The 17,671-nt window shown below is 45.2% G+C and overlaps 1 protein-coding gene across 1 annotated transcript; it reads right to left on the reverse strand.

The window, feature by feature from the left end:
• Positions 1–776: 776 nt before the first annotated feature.
• LOC311198929 (3 beta-hydroxysteroid dehydrogenase type 7-like) lies at positions 777–13,375 on the reverse strand. The gene is made up of 6 exons (XM_084272962.1): positions 13,213–13,375; positions 10,251–10,406; positions 7,271–7,379; positions 3,542–3,641; positions 2,515–2,677; positions 777–1,504 (listed from the first exon to the last, which is right to left on the reverse strand). The coding sequence occupies exons 1-6, from the start codon at positions 13,358–13,360 to the stop codon at positions 1,065–1,067; spliced, it is 1,116 nt and encodes a 371-aa protein (XP_084129088.1). The 5' UTR covers positions 13,361–13,375; the 3' UTR covers positions 777–1,064.
• Between the last annotated feature and the right edge of the window lie 4,296 nt (positions 13,376–17,671).

The following is a 17,671-nucleotide window of genomic DNA, read 5'->3' on the forward strand; positions in this document are numbered from 1 at the left end:
ACCATATTGCTTCACTTTCCTTCCTGGGTAATTACTGTGACTAACAAGAAGCGGATTTTGATCGTTTCTATCAAGGATGCCATGCTGAAACTTGCTTTCTCCAGGAGGATTAGGATACTTGTAATTAAAATGAGCTTTGTGCATGTGTACATTTTAACTACAGGAAAACTTGAGTGATACCAACAGAATTAATCTGAGATTTGCACCAGTGTTGTAAAAGCATCCCATTGCTCCAAGCTCAAGTGAAAACTGAAGTCTCTGTTGTTGCTGACTACAGGTTTCACCTTCTCTCAGCACGTCTTAAAAACAGAGGAGCTGATAAACTGGTACAAGCTACAGCTTTTGTTGTGAATCTTCTGGATGTGCCTGCCCCATCTGTGAAATACTGCTCCTGGATGGACTGTGTAGCTCCAGAGCCACAGAGTGAGTTGAAATGACCTCTGCTGCCTGAAGTTCAGACGTTATTTAGCATAAAGACAGCCCCCAAGGCCTTCACTGAAGTTGCTGTCTGCCAGAGCAGCAGCTGAACACGGGCTGTAATTTGTTTTGCTTTGCTGCTAGAGTGCAGTGAGGTAAGGGAATTTGAGTTACAAGCTGTATGAATCCCACCTCTAAGCTTGTAGACATCAGCTATCCATCCTTGCAATTAGAAAGTATGTCAGCCCATACATTGTTAGCACAAGAGACTGGAAGTTTCTCTTTACAGGGGTAATATTCCAAAACAGGTACAAAGTTCCACATCTTAAGAACAACAGAAGTATTTTCAAGAAGGTAGCTCTAGAAAAGGGAATCATTTTTTATTAAACTGAGCAAGAACTCACTGGGCTTCCCTTGCCTTCCCTCAAGTTATCCCTGAAGACCCCTTGAATATATAAGCCAGGTACAGCAATAGCTGAGTTGCTGGCATGGCAAGGGTATGTACTTGCAGCCTGAGAGTTTTGTTCTGTCTCTGTACCAGGATTTCTCAGTGTTTGCAAAATTTCTGCCAACAATCTGTGCATGTTGTGAAGTTTAGATGGAACTTGCTGGTGCAGTCAGCTCTCTCCTTCCCCCAAACATGCTGCTTAGTTCTTCTTTTCATGAATTTGGGGGGGTTCCAGGTTCCCTGCAGCTGCTTTCAACCACTGTGCAGTTCTGTGCTTGCTTTCTTCCCAGGTGAAGAGGGGTTTGTACCCAAAATGCCTGGAGGCTTTGTCTGTCTCATAAGAGAAGCTGATGACTATTGTGTTCAGTAAAGGCAAGTTTAGGAAAGGCTGTGGCTTCCAGAAAGGGTACAAAATGACCCTGATTATCCTGTGCAGTTGTATCATTAACCACATCTTCCAGTAAGGGATGTGTGAGCCTAGTCTTACTGAGGGGTCTGCAGAGGATATCAGCTGATGCCTGATCAGAAAGCCTTCCCTTGATGGAGTGTCATCATAGGAATAATACACTTGTCCTGCGAGTAAGTCTGGTTTCAGCTGCAAGTTCCTTGCTGCAAGAACATGCATCCATGCAACATTCCCTGGAGAAAGAAGAGGGGGAGAGAAACAGATTCAGGTGGAGCGACTTCTCCCTGTTTACTGTAGGAGTGAATGAGCACATCAGATCTGCCAGCTTCAGTGCTGTGAAGGGGGGAAAGCACTCATCATCTAACTCAGCTGTACTGTAGAGAGACTGAGTAGTTAATGCAGACCTCCAAGATCCTGTAAACCTTTGGTCTCCCCTTTGAGCTGGACAATTAATGTGCCTTGTGATAGTGGCTCATGTGAAGCGAGAGGGCAGTGTTTTGTAGTAGGAGCAGGATGAATGGGAGGCAGAGCTCGAGGGTTTTATTCCTGGCACTGCTGTGAGCCTTTGAAGAAGTCACTTGATTTATCTAGGCCTGATTCTTCCCTAACAGCATTTTCAAACCACTGTTATCTGCACTTTTAGAAAAAGATGTATAAGCAAGCTGCACAGAAATGACTTAAACCCTGCATGATTTAATGACTTGTACTCTCCTCACATGCATTCAACACCACAACAAACCGTTCCTATAGGTTTTCTGAGTGGTGTCTTGTGCTTTCTGAAATCAGATATGCAGTACAGCCTTTTTCTTTGAGCAATTGTACAGATAGTTTCATTTCTTCTAATGAAGAGGAAATTAAGTGTCTTTTCAAACCAAAACCATTTAAAAAGTACTGCCTGGATCTCTCTCTGTCCCCCTCCTTATATCCCTTAAAACATTTACCTAGAAAAAGAAAGATCTCTATCCCCTTTTCTGCTGACTTTTTTCTGAACATTTTCTATGTTGAGGGGAAGAAAAAACTCCCAACATCCCCCACCCCACAGGAAAAAAAATAGTAGAATATAAACAACTGTTTAAGAAATTCTTTCAGCCAGTCTAAGTTTTATGGTTATAAAAATATTTGTGCTCATTCACCATGCTCACCTCTCTGTCTTGGAAGATTATGGTTAAACTGTCATGCAAAATGCCCTGTGACTGAAACAGCCTGGTAGCACCACATGCAAAGAGATCAGCCATTTACTTACCTACGTATGTGTAATTCCGCTCTGTGTTTTCAGGCTCCAGGTAGTTCAACACACTGTTCTTGGCTTTGGCAAGCAAATACATCTCTTGAAGAAACGTTGCCTTCTCCCCATACACTGCGTTTGGACGGATAATGCAGGTTGTGAGTTTACCACCATTGCTCATCTGTAAAATCAGGAAGGGATGTTAGTGTGTGATGGATTCAGAGAGGAAGTCTTCTGTGGTGATGTTGGGTTTGGCAGATAAAACCAAAACCTGGGAATATTGGGGTGGAGGAATCAACATTTGCAGAGGTGCTCTGGACACTTAGAGCCTGGTTTGTGTCCCTAAGAATGCAAAGAGCTGCCCAGTTTGATTTTTAAAAAGTATTCATAGCATACCTGCACCCATGTGGTGCTCACTGAGAGATGTTGGATGGAGGGTGCTTGTGGCATTAACTCTTTTCCAGTTATGATGTATAAATGAGTATTTGCAACCACCAAAATCAGGTACCAGTGAAAGCCAGCCAAGCTGCCTGGCCTCAAACTGTCACCAGGAGAGAGGGTTGCCCAGGCAGTGATTAAGGACACAGATCTCAACTTTGCATTCTGCTTTGTCCTCTAGAAGAACTCATCTATCTGCTGACTGTACTGGGAGTCTAGTCTGGCCAGCTAACTTAGGTCAGTGGCTGAGTCTGGACACACTAATATATCTGATTCTTAAATCACTCAGGCATGTCTAAAGGTTATATACCTTTATGCCTTATGAACTAGGGGAGCCTGGTTTCTTAGACCCCACTTTAACACAGCTCTTCCCAAAGTCACACTCCTGGTGGAGTTAAAGCTCAAAGGGCTGTACCCTTCTCTCTTACCAGAGCTTGGCAGCTTCCTGATTATTTGGGAATATCACGGTTTGGTAAGCTTAGGGCAACGTGGTCTATGCATGAAGTCAAGGTAGCAGTTGGACACACACTTAGATGTGAGCTGTGGGCTCTTTCTACCCATCTCTCTCCTCCTACCCAACCAGTGCTGCTACCAGTGGCTTTTGTACCCTTTTTCCGTTGGCTTCAAATACGAGTTTTTCTGCCATGGCTTTTGTCTTCCCATAAGGCAGCTCCACTTCCCCATTGTAGATGGTGTCCTCATTTCCTCTGAAATTAGATTGTGAGAGATAGTAAGTGACCATGGAGTAGAGCACAGGGCTTGGGGACATTTGTCACAGCATTAATCACTCTGGAATCCCTGCTCTCCAGGGACTTGGTAGCTGTGAGTTCTGAGATCCTTGCTGCAGTTTAGGAGAAATAAGGTCTCAAGAAATACCAGGAAGTTCTAGGTGTTCATAGGCAGGTTTGTGAGAGTGTAGTGGTTTGATTTCTGAGAGCTGGATTTGTTTTTCCTTAACAACATGATTGAAGCAAACAATGTTCTGGCAGGCAAATGAGAAGGCAGTGGAGGTACCTTTTTAAGCAACTCACAAGTGACTAAACAAGGTGGAAAGAGCACAAGAATGTAGATGGCATGAAAATGCAAGCGTGCCTACTGTATTTGTTCATTAGAGGTAGAGAAAGAGCCATAAACTAAAAGGAGAAGCTGCTGCTTTGCTTTGTCATAGAGTTGATTATAGAGTTGGAAGCTGTTTGCTGGTGATGTAATAGAGCTGCTAGTGATCTGTTGGAAGACGTGCGATCACCAGGCTTGTGCTGGGATTACACTTCCATAACTCCTCACAAATTATGCTCGACAGGAAGAACAAAGAAGTGGAACAATGATTAAGGGCAAGCAGGGCTTGCAGCCATTCTGGGGACACTTGGTTGCCTCTATGGAAGAAAACCTGCTCCTCAGCCTCCTAACTTACAGCTGCAAGGAGGAAAGTCTAATGTGTAGCCGGCCTCATAGACACTGAAATAATTCCAAGGAGAAACAAGAAAGCAGCTCTATTCCCCACCAAGACACTGCTGTTTTGTCCCAGTGATTCTAGGTCATTAGACCATTGCAGGATTTGGTCAAGCAGACCGATTGGGCTCAGGGAGAGCTGGGGGGTGAAGAAACCTTGTTTGAAGTACTAGAAAGATCCATCTATGAACACCACTTGGCCCCCTGTGGCCATGACCAGCATGGACAGGCTCTCTTCCCTCTGTGTGCTGCAGAGACTTTCTTCTTCACATTTTAAAATTAATTTACTGGATATTTTGCTTTCCTAGAGAAATTCCCTCTAGGCAAACACCAGACTCTGCCAGGCATGGGGTACCCTCAGACACAGCAATTGAGAATTATCATGCTTCTTTTGCAGGTGGGGTCAGATGCACCTCTTGAAAGGGTTAAGTGGCCTGTGACGAGTTCATGCAGCAAACCTGCAGCTGGAGGTCTTTTTGTCAAACACTGGGCCTCGGGAGAGCAAACTCTGACTCAGGCTCCATCTTTGACCTTGGGCAACTTGCTTGCTCTTTCCTATGCTCACATCTCCATGTGTAAAATGAGGACAAGGATGTTGCCTTTCTCCTGCCTGTGTGGCAGTCTAGTATCTTGTGCGTCAGATAGCCCAGCTGAGAGCAGGGCCGGCCTGTCCTACAGGCCCCAAAATAAATCAGGAGCATTAGAAATACAGCTGCCTTGCACACCCTGGGCTTTTGTCACAAACCCTTCCTCTTCCCCTTCCCTGTGTTCACTGGTGATGAGCAAACAACAAACCAGAGAACAAGGAAGACAAAAGGTTGGTTGTGCGTGGTTTGTTGCAGGCCCGGGAGAGGCCCAGCATAACCGGCAAGGTGTGTGTGTGTGTTCATCTAGAAGTTCCAGTTTTAATTGCTTTCTTTTTTTTAATCCAAGTTTATTTTTTGCCTTGCAAAGCTTTTAAAAAGACACAGCTTCACAAAGGGGCAAACCTGCCTGCTGTTCCTGGGCTGCAGAGCTCTGCTCACGCTTGCTTTCCCCCACCCCTTTTGAAGCCTGGTAGTAACAAAGAGCTGAGCATAATGCTCTTGCTTTTCAAAACGATCACAGATAACTGAACGCTAATAAGACTGGAGCAGCATTGTCAGAAGGTATCTCAGCGGTGGCTGTCTCGGAGGGATTGAGACTGACAGAGGCATTTTCTATTATTGTCGGATGCTGAGGTGTGAGCATTATCCCTGCACCCATCACCCTGTCCAGAGACTAATCATGCTTTGTCTGTGTCAATTTCCAAGCACGTAAAAGTGAGTTAAATAAAATTATATGAGGAATGATGGAGAGGGGGACAGAGAAGAAGCAAAAGGCAGGCAGGGGGGGAATCACAGACAGTGAGGGAGAAGAGCAGAACAGATTGGGTGGGGCTGGGGGAGATGAGAAGAGGAGGAAGGGGAAATTCACATCACCTCTGCTTTCAGTCTGGAAAACAGAGCCATATTATGTTGCCTTCCAGTTATCACTGGGCTCCCTATTGAGACAAATGGTGTAATTTTTTACTGGAGGTCTGACCCTTCCTTCATTTTACTTTCTGTAATTCCCTTAGTTTAAAGTCAAAATCATTGAAGAATGAGGATTACTCCTCAGGCTTCCTTCCAGCATCATAGGGGCAACTAATGTGTTCTGCAAAATGTGTTAAAGGCTGTAGGTGGTTGATTTATTTGCATTTGTGGTAGGAAAGCATTCTGAGATGATGGGCAGAGGATGTTCATGTGTAGCTCTACAAGCATCAGCCCAGATGGGTTTTTGCTTGCCCCCATTGGCACCATCATTACAAGCCAAAGGGTTGTCTTCCCAGGCAAGATTTGGGGTAGGCTCTACAAGATATCTGTTCACATCTATTTCTTAAGTCACAGGACTAAAATACTAACAAGGATGTGCCTGTATCAACATTCATTTAATGACCAAATTCTACAGTGCTCAGGGTCCCAAGTAAATTGAGGTTTGTTGCTCTCATGGATTTTTTTTTCATAAGCCAGGTATTTATCCTACAGGTTTGTGTGCTTCAAATGCTTTTCAAAACAACTAGGTTATACCTTAGCTTACCTATGAGCATGAAATTCAGGTTTGTAGGTAATTTAAAGTTGTCTTAAGTAGCCTTTTCTAGCTGGAGCCCGATTTCTGGAGCCTGAAGCCAACTGTGTCTAGACTGGCTGCCTATGGAGACAAAACTTGACTTTGAGCCAGTTCCCCTTGCACACAAATGTCTGTGGTTTGAGCAGCATGTGTGGCTACAACCATGCTTGAAATCAGCAAGGACCCTTACAGTGGTACCTATCAGACAGCAGCTATCTCTGCTTGCAGTCAAATTTACCCTAAAACTTCAGCTACTGGTCCTCAAACATCAGCACTTTTCCAGGTGCAAGTACTGTTGTGCCATGAATACAAAGCATGGATACTCCTGATGCTGAGTTCCAAGCAGGAGTGTCAGCAGGTTGTGAAAGTCAGTTCTGGATATTGAAGATCTATAACCAAACAACTATCCACATTCTCATTGTGACCACTCTCTTTGTATTGCTCCAAATCCCACCTGAAACTGATTTTAGGGCTTAGAGGAGCAGGGCTGTACATCCAGTGGGCAGCCTGGAGGTACAGTCGGGTGGTACATCTCTCAACCAACCCTTTCAATCAGTGGCATGCACTACTGGTCAAGTTTAGGTTGGGAATAGGAGTTGTCCCTAAAAGCAAGGGGCAGCAGAGAAGGATTTTCTCAGAAAGAGAGGAATAGACAGGAAGGGGGACACATCTTCTCCTTTGTACCTACAGCAAAAAAATCTCCATCTGGTTGCTGTTTAACTGGGAATCCAGAGTGATGAAGAACATTTTTTAGCCTTACCTGATCATGGGCTCACACGATGTGTTGGGTCCCACCGCAGCAATGGAGCTTGTGTAGACAACATACGGCACGTTCAGGACACAGCAGGCCCTTAGCACGTTTTCAGTGCCTGTGGGGCAGGACAAACATTAACCACCTTGCCTTGGCCTGTTGTGCAAAACAGAAGAGATTTCTAGGCTTGGGATTCTAACTTGGAACAGATCCATCTTTTTCTGTGGCTGAAAAGATGTAAAGTCACAGGTCAAGGCTGCAGTTCCTCAGGTATGTTTGCACAGGAATGGATTGTTTGTAGCATGAAAGTAACAATTACATCTATAGCTACAATGTGGCTTAACCTCTATGGCTAAACCTCTATGGCTATTGACAGCTGACTTGGACTTAATAGTTATTAAGAAAAAGGAAGCAGACAACTTGGTAGAGCAAAACTCCATGCTTCCCATCTTTCTCTATTCATGGGCAGACTGTCAAGTGGAGAATTGCAGGCTTCTGGCAAAAGGATCAGTGTTTTAGTTGCATAAATTGCTCTACAGAAGCCCTGCAGGATGATTACAGGGTGAACATCATTGCAACAGACTCGATAGCTGCAGAATTTTGAATAAAATAGTGGGGGACCTTACGAGTGCACATGGAATCCAGGTGAATCTGAAGCATAGTTTGGATTAAGAAATGTTGTTCTGGCTAAACCTCTGGGTCAGTGTGTGTGGGTTTTGTTTGGTTGAGGTCTGGGGTTTGAGGGGAGGGAGTGGGTTTAAATGATTTATGAGGGATGGTTTTGGCATTCATTGTGATTTTGATTCAAGTTGATTCTACGAGAGCTTCGATGCTGGCAATACATGGTTGTGTACTGAGGACCTTCAAATCTGATGAGGCAGGTCTTAAAGGAAGCTGCTCATAGGGTTGGTTTCCTTAAATCTCCATACTATTTATACCTGGCTAATCAGGCTCTGCCCTTGAGACTTACTGCAGATCTTGGGGGGGTGTGTGTGTGTGTGATTTTTCTGTTCTCCATGTTGCTAAGGGCATAATCTGAAATTATCATGGAAATCCTGAGTTTAGGATAACTTCAGAGGGCATGAATCAATGATTCTTTCCCACTAGGTCTTTGCAATCTGCTTTCCATGAGCCTATGACAATATGTAAAGTTAACCAAGAACCCCTGTTGAGAAACAGCACTGGAAACAGCCAAGTTAAAATCCATGCAGCTTAATAAAAAGCAGATTAAAAAGTCTTTAAGTGACTAGGTGGAAAAAATAATTGCTGTAGAAGAGGGTTTTCCAATCTAGTCAACAAGGCTATAGCAGGATTTGGCAGTTAGTGGTTGAAACAGAGGAGAGAATCAAAGCAGGAGAGATGTAAATTTTTGCCAGAGATGGTAATTTACTGTAGCCACAGTAATACTCTTCAGCATTGTTATGGCTTGCTGAAAGACATGATAGTCCATTAACTTGCTAGACCTTAATTCTGGGCAAAAAGTCTTTTGAGAAGGCATAGTACAATTTAGCCACAAATTGTTGGGCTTAAAGCAATAATTGGATGAATTTCTGTGGCCTGAGTTACAGAGAGGAGGATTTTATAGTTGACCTGTCCTGACCCTATTTTTCTCCCATGAAGTCTACAGCAGGTATCATACACAGTTTGCTTTCATTCTCTTACATGCCATGATGTTAGTAGCAAACTGTAGACTAACTCTTGATTACAGATTTTGAGACTTACTGGTGAGGGCAGCAGCCTCATTTTAAGGAGGTTTACAGGGCACCATCCAAGGGGAGGCAGAAATACAGAACAGTTGGACTCTGAAAATAAGGCTCTGGCTAAAACCCCTCGAACTGTGCTCCTTGAAGCACTTTGGCCACCAGTCACACTGGAAAAAACTCTGTGGGTGGTTTCTGGGGACGTCACATCTGCAAGAGGGTTGGTTTGCTGAAAAGGGGAGTTGCCCAACGTTCAGTGCTGTCTAAAACCCTCACTAGCTGCAGTTACCTCGCTCATAGGAGCGGGCAATGAAGAGGAAGATCTCACAAAGCCATTAAGAGGCAGCAGGTACCCCCAGGCTCTGAATATTCTCAGTACACATGCACAACACAGGCTCTTAAAAGCATCTGGCTTTAAAAACAACTACAGCAATGAAAAGGATGGAATTTAAATGTTGCCCTTGAATGCATCAGCAAAGAGTAGGAGCCCTAAGCAGTAATTGAGTTTGAGATATATATATATAAAATATATAAAATCCCTTCCTTGTGGTTAACAACTATTTTAGTAGCTAACAGCCTGAGGTGCCATTGGAATTGCTGCTGTAATAGGGATTTCATTATTTTTATAGCCTGTGCTTATTGCCTAGATTTATGGACAAGTTTTCTTTAAGCAGATCTTGCACCTCACAAGAAATGGGCTCTTGGTGACAGGGAGAAGGGGGTGCAGAGCTCTCAGTTACATGTGGCTTGTACATATGTAATAGCTGTGAACTCTGATTGTAATTCATTTACACCACTTGATAGCATGGATGCAGTTCAACCCCTGTCTTCTTGCACTGGTGTATAGTGTAGACTTTTCTCCCTCAAAATCCCTGGGAGAGCTATAAGCTATCTAGGACAGGAGTTAACTTTCAATTGTCACATGTTAACCAGCTTCTTATCTCTGTAGGCGTGTCCTGGATCACCTGGGTATCATTACTGACCGTTGTACCCTTGACCACAATATCTGTGCAGTAACTGGGTCCAGATTTACCTTCCTAAGATGAAGCTTTAGCAGTGGAGAGGAGGAGCATGGCCTGCCCTGAGCAAGGACAGAGGAGCAAAGGCAGAAACCTCCCTGCTGGAAAGGAAAGGTCCCAGGATCTGTCATCCCAGAGCAGAGTGGAGCTTGGGAAGTTCAGGGACCAAGCCCCAAATCAGAGAGAGTACATTTGTCATAGCATCTTGCATGACTACAGTGAGGCATGTGAAATTAAGGCTGTATTGAATGGGTGTTTTGAAGAGCTTACCCCCAACATTGACAGCTTTCAGTTGCCAAAAGGGCACACTGTTCCTGGAGTCCACAATAGCAGCTGTGTGAATAACCACATGAACCCCCTGCATGGCAGTGAGGAGCAGGTTGTAGTCTAGAATGTCTCCTTTCATCACTGTCACAGGAGTGGTAGCTGGAGAAAAAGAACATAACCATAGATACAGGGGGAAAGATAAAATACAAATCAGCATCCCCACCTTCTTCCAGATCCAGGATCTTGCTTGGAAAGCTTTCTTCTCTGCAGGGCAAGCTGAAGCACACACTGAACTAGTGACCATGCCATTGGAATACATCACACCAGGGAAAATGCATCCCTGGTTCTGAACCCAAAGAGGCCAGGTCTGCATCTGGTTTAATCCAGCTCTGCACTTTGCACCACCTGTGGGTCAGTCTAACTGTGTTGGTCACTGCACATCTCTAGTGTGCATCCAAGGGTGGTGCTGAGCCAGGCTGGGAGTGGTGGCCCAGAGCTGGTCACAGGATTTGCTCTGTGTCCTAGGGAGCTGCTTTGGCAGGGGGGTTGGACCCGATGATCTCTCGAGGTCCTTCCAACCCCTACAATTCTGTGATTCTATGACATGTGAATGAGAGAAGTTGTGCTGGACAATTTCCTTAAGACAGGAGATTTTTAGAGCTTACTGGGAATAACACCAGGCAAGATCAAGGGATGTTGCTCAGAGCATTATTTAAATTGCAAATGCTATAGCTGGTAAGGGAAAATAATGTAGCAGGTTAAAAAGTTCCCTAGGAAATTCCTCTCTCTGAGCCATTCAGAAGAGTTTTTCCCCCTCCATGTCCTTTTCCACCCTCCCCCCTCAAAGTAGCTGATCCATACATGGCTACTGTTGGCATCTACTGATAATTTTCTTGCTTTGAGATAGTGTTGCAACATTTAAGCAGGATTTTTCCCCTTTTTCCTTATCTGTGGTTTGGAATAGGCCTGCAGGAAGCTGGGCTTAGGAAGCTCTACTCCATGGGGCCTTTGCAATGGGCTGGGCAGCAGCAGTCCCAGGAGAGCTGTGGGAAGGAGATGTGTCCTCTACCCTGGGCTGGTGGCTTCTTGGAAAGCCCCACATGGCCAGGGAGCAAGGGAGTGATTTCTGAAGGATTGTGCACACAAGCAGCTCAGGGAAGGGGCTGTGACTCCAGCTATGGAAGTGTTGTGACACAGAAGCCCTCAGGGAGCAGCAATCAGAACAAGGTGGTAAAAGAAAGGGGTTATTCCTCATGAACTCAAAGGAAGGACAGAATTCAAGATTGCAGGTCAGCCAGCTGAACATTTGCTAAGGAGCCTGAGATGAAGGAAGAGGCTGCAGATTTACAAAAGGGTCAGACTGATTTTGTAGTTACCATAGCCAGGACTTGGTGGACTAACTCCTAAGAGTTTTAATATTAAATTAATTGAGTAATATAGAACAGAGTTGATTCAGTGAGGGGAGAAAAAAGAAAGAAGGCATAACCCATGTAGCAGTGGTAATACACTTACCCAGAGGACCAGAACACAGAGGAGGCAGCTCCTGCTGAGAGTGTCTGCTAGTGCCCAGAGATGGAGCAGAAGGGTAGCAGGGAGACTACTCCTACTTAAATACTTCCACTCAGCTGCTTATGGGCTTCTCCTCATTGTTAAGAACCTGCTTTGCCTCACCTGTCTCAAGGCAGCTGGTGCAATTAAGACCAGCAAGGGAATGGTGAGTGCTCAGCCAAAACCAGGGAGGATACAAGGCAAGCATGAGAAGTTTTCAGATTGATAATGCCTGCTAGATGGGTGCTGGATGCTCCTGCAGCTTTATTGCATTATCAGCTACTTTGGAGGGCTTTTGAGGGAGGTGCTGGAAGACTGCAGTGGAGTGAATGAAATTCCTCAGAAAGGAGGTCAGGAACGGCCAGGAAATTACAAAACAGCTTGATTTCAACCCCAGGAAATTCAGGAACACACACTTAGACAACATGTGTGTGGGGACCTGTGAGATAATAAGGAGAATAGAAGCAGCTGACATGGATTTGTCAAGATCAAATCAAGTCAGATAAACCTTCTTTGTTCCTAGGACAAGTTAACAGGCTGTATGGAGTTTGTGGAACAGGTCAATGTCATCTGTCTGGACTTCAGAAGGGCTTAGGAAAATCTGTGTCACTCTTAGAAGCAAGTTTGTAAATGTGGCCTGAATCAGTGACTTCAGGGTGAGCACAAAACCTGCTGGATTACAGTTCCCAGGGAAGTGCCAGCTGGGGGAGGTGGCTGCCCTGGGGCTCTCCAGGGTTTAGTGTTGGATTGGAGTGTTTTGTTGGTTTTTAATTGTTTTCATCAAGAATCTGGCAGATTTGTTCATGAAATCAGCAGATAACATCAGACTGGGAGGGACTCAAAGTATGCTGGAGGGTTAGAGTACAAGCTGAACAGAACTAACAGAGTCTGAATAAAAAAGACCAGTGAAATTTGATAGAAAGAGAAGTTGTTTGGTTTAGTAGGGAAGAGGAAGCAGTTGTTCATGAGAGAATTAAACTGGGCTGCTCAGGAGCTCTTCCCTGTCAGGAGAGTCTTGCAACTGTGCAAGAGGCATAGCTGTGCTGGCAGGTACAGACAGGGGGATAATGTGCAGGACAGAAGAAATACATCCCTCAGCTTTACCCAGCACTGGGAAGGCCACAGGTCACATCTCCATCCCACCCTTGGTGTGCATGTCAATCCTCACACCTGAGCCCTGAGTATGGACTCAGATCCTACTTGTCACATATCTCTTGGGCTTACGTGCTGTGGATTGTTTTGCTTTGATTTAATCCTATGCTGAAAAACCTCTCCGAGCTGGGAGTTATTCTTCATCCAGTCTGTTTAATCCCAGTTCCTGCCTCATGCCTGTAACTATGTCATCTCCAACATAATGCCAGCTGTCTGGAAAGGGAGAGTTATGGCAGCTAAATAGCAGCTGATGCCCTTTTCTTACCTGTGCTGAATTTTTCTACTTCTTCTCTTGCTACAGAATCGAAAACTCTGACTTCTTTGACGTAGTCTTGCTGAGACAGGAGCTCTACAATCTTCTCCCCAAGAAAACCACATCCTCCTGTCACCAGGTAAACCCAGGCTCTATCCATTTCTGAAGATGTTTCTGTGGTTGAGGAGCAGAGAGCTGGTTGCTGCCAAGATCCTATCGTGCACTGTTAATCTCTCAGACAGTATGTTTTCTGAACTAAGTCTAAAGTTTAACTGTCATATAGTGTTACTGGCTGAACATTAACTCCATCCAGTTTTATATAAATCAGGTTTTCACTGGCACAGTGACACATGTGACAGTCCAATGCTGCGTGCAGGCCAACTCTGAGCTTTGACTCAGCCTTTCAATCTACCAAGCACCTCCAGCTTGCCTTGGTTTGTAGCCTGTCTCAGTCCAAAATTTTGATTCCAGAAATTTTCCATCCTGGACAGCCCTGGCCCATGGCCAGGTGTCAGTCTGTGGAGCCTGGATCCCTCCAGGTGCTGCACACGGACGGTGTGTCCTAGTGATGTGCTTAGGGTAGCCAGCTGGTAGTGTGAGGCTGCAGGGACCCTGTTCCCATGCACTAGTGAATTTGTGTAGCTGTTCTAGAGCAGCAGATCAGTCCAGTGCTGAGCTGTGCTGGGCACAGTGCAGGCAGGGTCAGGAAGGGCTGTCTGCACCTTCATGATCACTGACTCTGCCAGTTTGATTATCTAGTATGGCTCTCCTGAATGAATTCTTCTTTGAGTTGAAATAGAACCACATACACATGCTCACATCTTAGGTGGAGAAAGTCCTCTCAATTTGAAACATGTCTAGGAGTAAAGGCTCTACCATCTTTTGGCAAATTGTTGCAGTGGTTAAGTACCAGCATCTTTAAAAGAGAGTTTTGTTGCATTTTTATCTACCATACAGTGGCTAAGATACCTTTTCCTTGCTAAACTGTAAAGAATATGTGCTATTTTGGGATTAAAAAGACTGGGATAGCTTTGTCTAAGGGTTCTTGGTCCTGTCCTAAGATTGGGATGTGTGGGGGAGCTGCCCTCTGGCAGGGCTGTTTCTTTCTGCCTCTCTCAGGAAGATGCTCAGCGATAACTAAATGAGGCCTGATCAGCTGCTGGGCTCTTTTTGATGCCAAGCAAATGAATTCCTTAAGTTTGGAGTAGGCACATTATAATTCCAATTCATCCTTGAACAAACTTGCTGCTGTTTTTGGTGACTAGTAGCCACACTGGCCTATGAGGGGTAGCAGTGCTGAGAGCGATGCCCACTGCGTGGCTGTGGAGCGTTGGAGCCATTCCTACTGTAGTGTGAATGCTCATCCAGCTTAAAAAAGTGACCTGTGTGGCAACGTGGTGTTGAGCATGAGGTTGGTGAAGAGTTAAGGCTCAAAGAGTACCTGTGTTTTGTTCATATATATATCTTTTAATCAGCTCCTGCTAGCAGCTCAACCTGTTCAGCTCTGCCACTGATGCCCCTCGTGCTGTTGCGTTAGGAAAAGCGCCGGTTCCCCTCCCTGTGATCACAACCAGTGGCCATAATGGCCCAGAGACCAACATGGGCCTGATGCTAATTTGGTGCTTGGCAGCCCAGCACAGCCACAAACATCCCAAGAAATTAATTTAGCCTTTTATCCAGCAACTCCCAATCTGTGCAGTAGTGATTAACAGAACCGCCTTCCCTCAAAGGGCTTTTTGCAGGGATGAATATATCACAGCTGGAGGTGTCAGGACACAAAGCCTAAGAGAGATAAATACACTCTGAGAGACTCACAGAAGTGCTGCATGGGAACGTTTGGCGTTAAGTAACCTTGAGTGTATCCTCATCTGTGATGCAGAAAGCTGTGTGAAGCAGAGGCCCTGATGCTGTGGGCATTTCTCAGTGTTGGCAACACTGTGCCACAGTATTGGTATCTGCATATCAGCAGTGTACTCTAACTGGATTTCACACCTCTTGTTTTAGTTAGGAGAGAAAAAGCATGTTCAGGAACCAAAACTGTCACTTCTCTGATAGTAACAGCCCAGGTCCTCTCCTCCACCCAAGGCTCCCATGGATTAAAGCCTCCCTTTGCAAATGGGAATGGTAGTGATAGCTAAATGGGTACCTGTTCCCTAACCACATCCTCTTCTAACAGTTTGACCTGTCCCAAGAGGTGATGACTCTGGGGGTGGAGGGGGGGGGGGAGAAAGATGCCCTGATTTCAGGACACAGTTCCCCTGGACTTGTTCTGAACTCTGTCGATACAGGACACCTGCCATCATGTTCATTTACAGTATGTTTATTTCTCAGTGCATTACATGAAAGGTCTTTGGTATTTGTGGGTTCTTGAATACTGTTCCCACTCTGCTCTGTAAGAAAATGCTGAATACAAAACATTCCATATACAGTAACAAACCCCATAGCAAATACAGAGAAATAGATATTTTTGAACAATAACATAGCAATATGAAAACAGAGAAGTAACCATGCAAGAGGTGGAACAAACAGGTGGTGTTTACAACAAACATTAGAGCCTGCCATAGCCGAGTTCATCGGGTCAGCTGAGACTTATTCTTGCTCTAAGACATTACACATGACTGCAAGATACTGTGTGTGGCAGCCCTAGAAAAGACCAAATGGTTGTAAAGCTTGTTACAAGGAGAGAAGCTGGGACCATTTGCACACACACGAAACACATTGATATAAATAAAAACAATACTGTGTAAGAGAAGGGAACGTTTCCTTCTGCAGCTGGGAACGTGCTTTGTGCACAGTTACAGCACCTTTGAATTGCTTGGTGGCAAGTCAGTCACAGAGACTGTGAGCAGTTTAAACCCCTGTACCACCAAACACCTGAATGGAATGTAATCTGGAGTAAGAGAGAAGCTGTAAACACGGAGGAGAATGGATTTCCAATAAATGGCATCGAGAGGCCAGTCCAGAAGCCGATTGTCTTTGTCACAGTGGTCAGGTTCCTACATTAAATCAGTTCATTGCAGAGTCTGGGAGCCAACCCCAAGCCCAGAAACTCAATCCCCAAACTCTCAGAAATCCACTTGTGAGGCACCTGCTCTGCTCCACTGAGGGCAGCACCCCTCTGTGGTAGCTGAAGGGCTGGAGCTGATCTTTCTGGCCCGTTCCTTTGGAAGTCAGTGGTGAAATTACTGTGGAGTTGGGTGGGAGCAGGTGAGGGCTCCTCTCTCTACTTTATTCCTATTTCCCTGGGTTGCTATCAATTCTTTACCTTAAGTGCAAATTAGATACTCTGGTGAGAAGCACTCTCTGCCTCCCAGGAGTACCAGATTGCTGGTGAAGATGAGGGTGCACGAATTGCAAAGGTTTTTGGTTGTGCAATGTGCTGCTGCTGCTGCTTCTGGTTAGCTCAAGGCAAGGAAAATGCATTACTACTACCAGAACCAATCCAAGCCAAAACCACATTGGAGCTCAAAGAAATATTAAGGATTTCTAACAAGTCTTGGGGGTGGGGGGGGGGAATAAGGGAAAGAACACGCTATGGTATTGCACAGTATGCATGTAAGATAAAGCACTAAACATTTCAATTAAAATATATTTCTAAGTGAGCAGGCAGTCAAAATAAATCCACTCTCTAAATTCCATAGCTATGGCAAGATGCCTTACACAGCCTGGCTAAATCGAGCCCTGGTGTCCTGCCTGGGACGGAAACGTGGCTGGAGTGGTTTGCTTAGTCATGATCACCATCGATGGCAGCGTGTGAGGCTGTGTTCACCTGCAAAACATCAAGAAACTGGGGCTGCACAACAGTGTGGTCCAATCTGTTTATAAGTAGAGAGGAACAAAACCCCAGCTGAGAGAGAAAGTCCATGTGGTATGATCCCACTGTCACCCAAATTAAAGATACAGTACCTCATCAGAGAGAGATGGAGCTAAATAAAGCACAGAGTATGGGGAGAAAAAACCCTTACCCAGCTCATACAGAGATCTGGAAAAGTCAATAATTAAGAAGGTTGCAAGCCAAACCTAACCAGTCTTCTGACTGATTCATTGCAAACAACTTCCATTAAATTGCCTTTCATCTGGCCAGCAGTTTGTTTTAAATAATTTACAATCCCAAATCCTAGTCGATAGGAATGGCTTGAAGTGAGCGCTCAGCCAGCTAATGCACTGGCTCTGCAGTCAGGAAGACAAACCTGGAGGAAGAGACCTGTCTGTGTGAAGGCTCCAAAGTGTCGGGGAAGTGAAAATGCCCTGGCTGTGCCCCCTGTTCCCAAAAGTCATCCCTGTAGCTACAGGACCAGTGAACCCAAATTTTACCATTTCCCTTTTCAAAGCTGGCTTTGGTTTAGCTTGGCCCCTGCACTGCCACGAGGCCAGTGCTGTAACGTGGCCAGGGCCTCTCACTAGCACCGACCTGCCCAGTGTGCTCGTTCCTCCTTAGTGTTTCCCAGCAGCTCCTGGCAGGTACAGAGGG

The sequence above is a fragment of the Gallinula chloropus genome (assembly GCF_964237585.1).
Source record: "Gallinula chloropus genome assembly, chromosome: 19".
Classification (NCBI taxonomy): Eukaryota; Metazoa; Chordata; class Aves; order Gruiformes; family Rallidae; genus Gallinula; species Gallinula chloropus.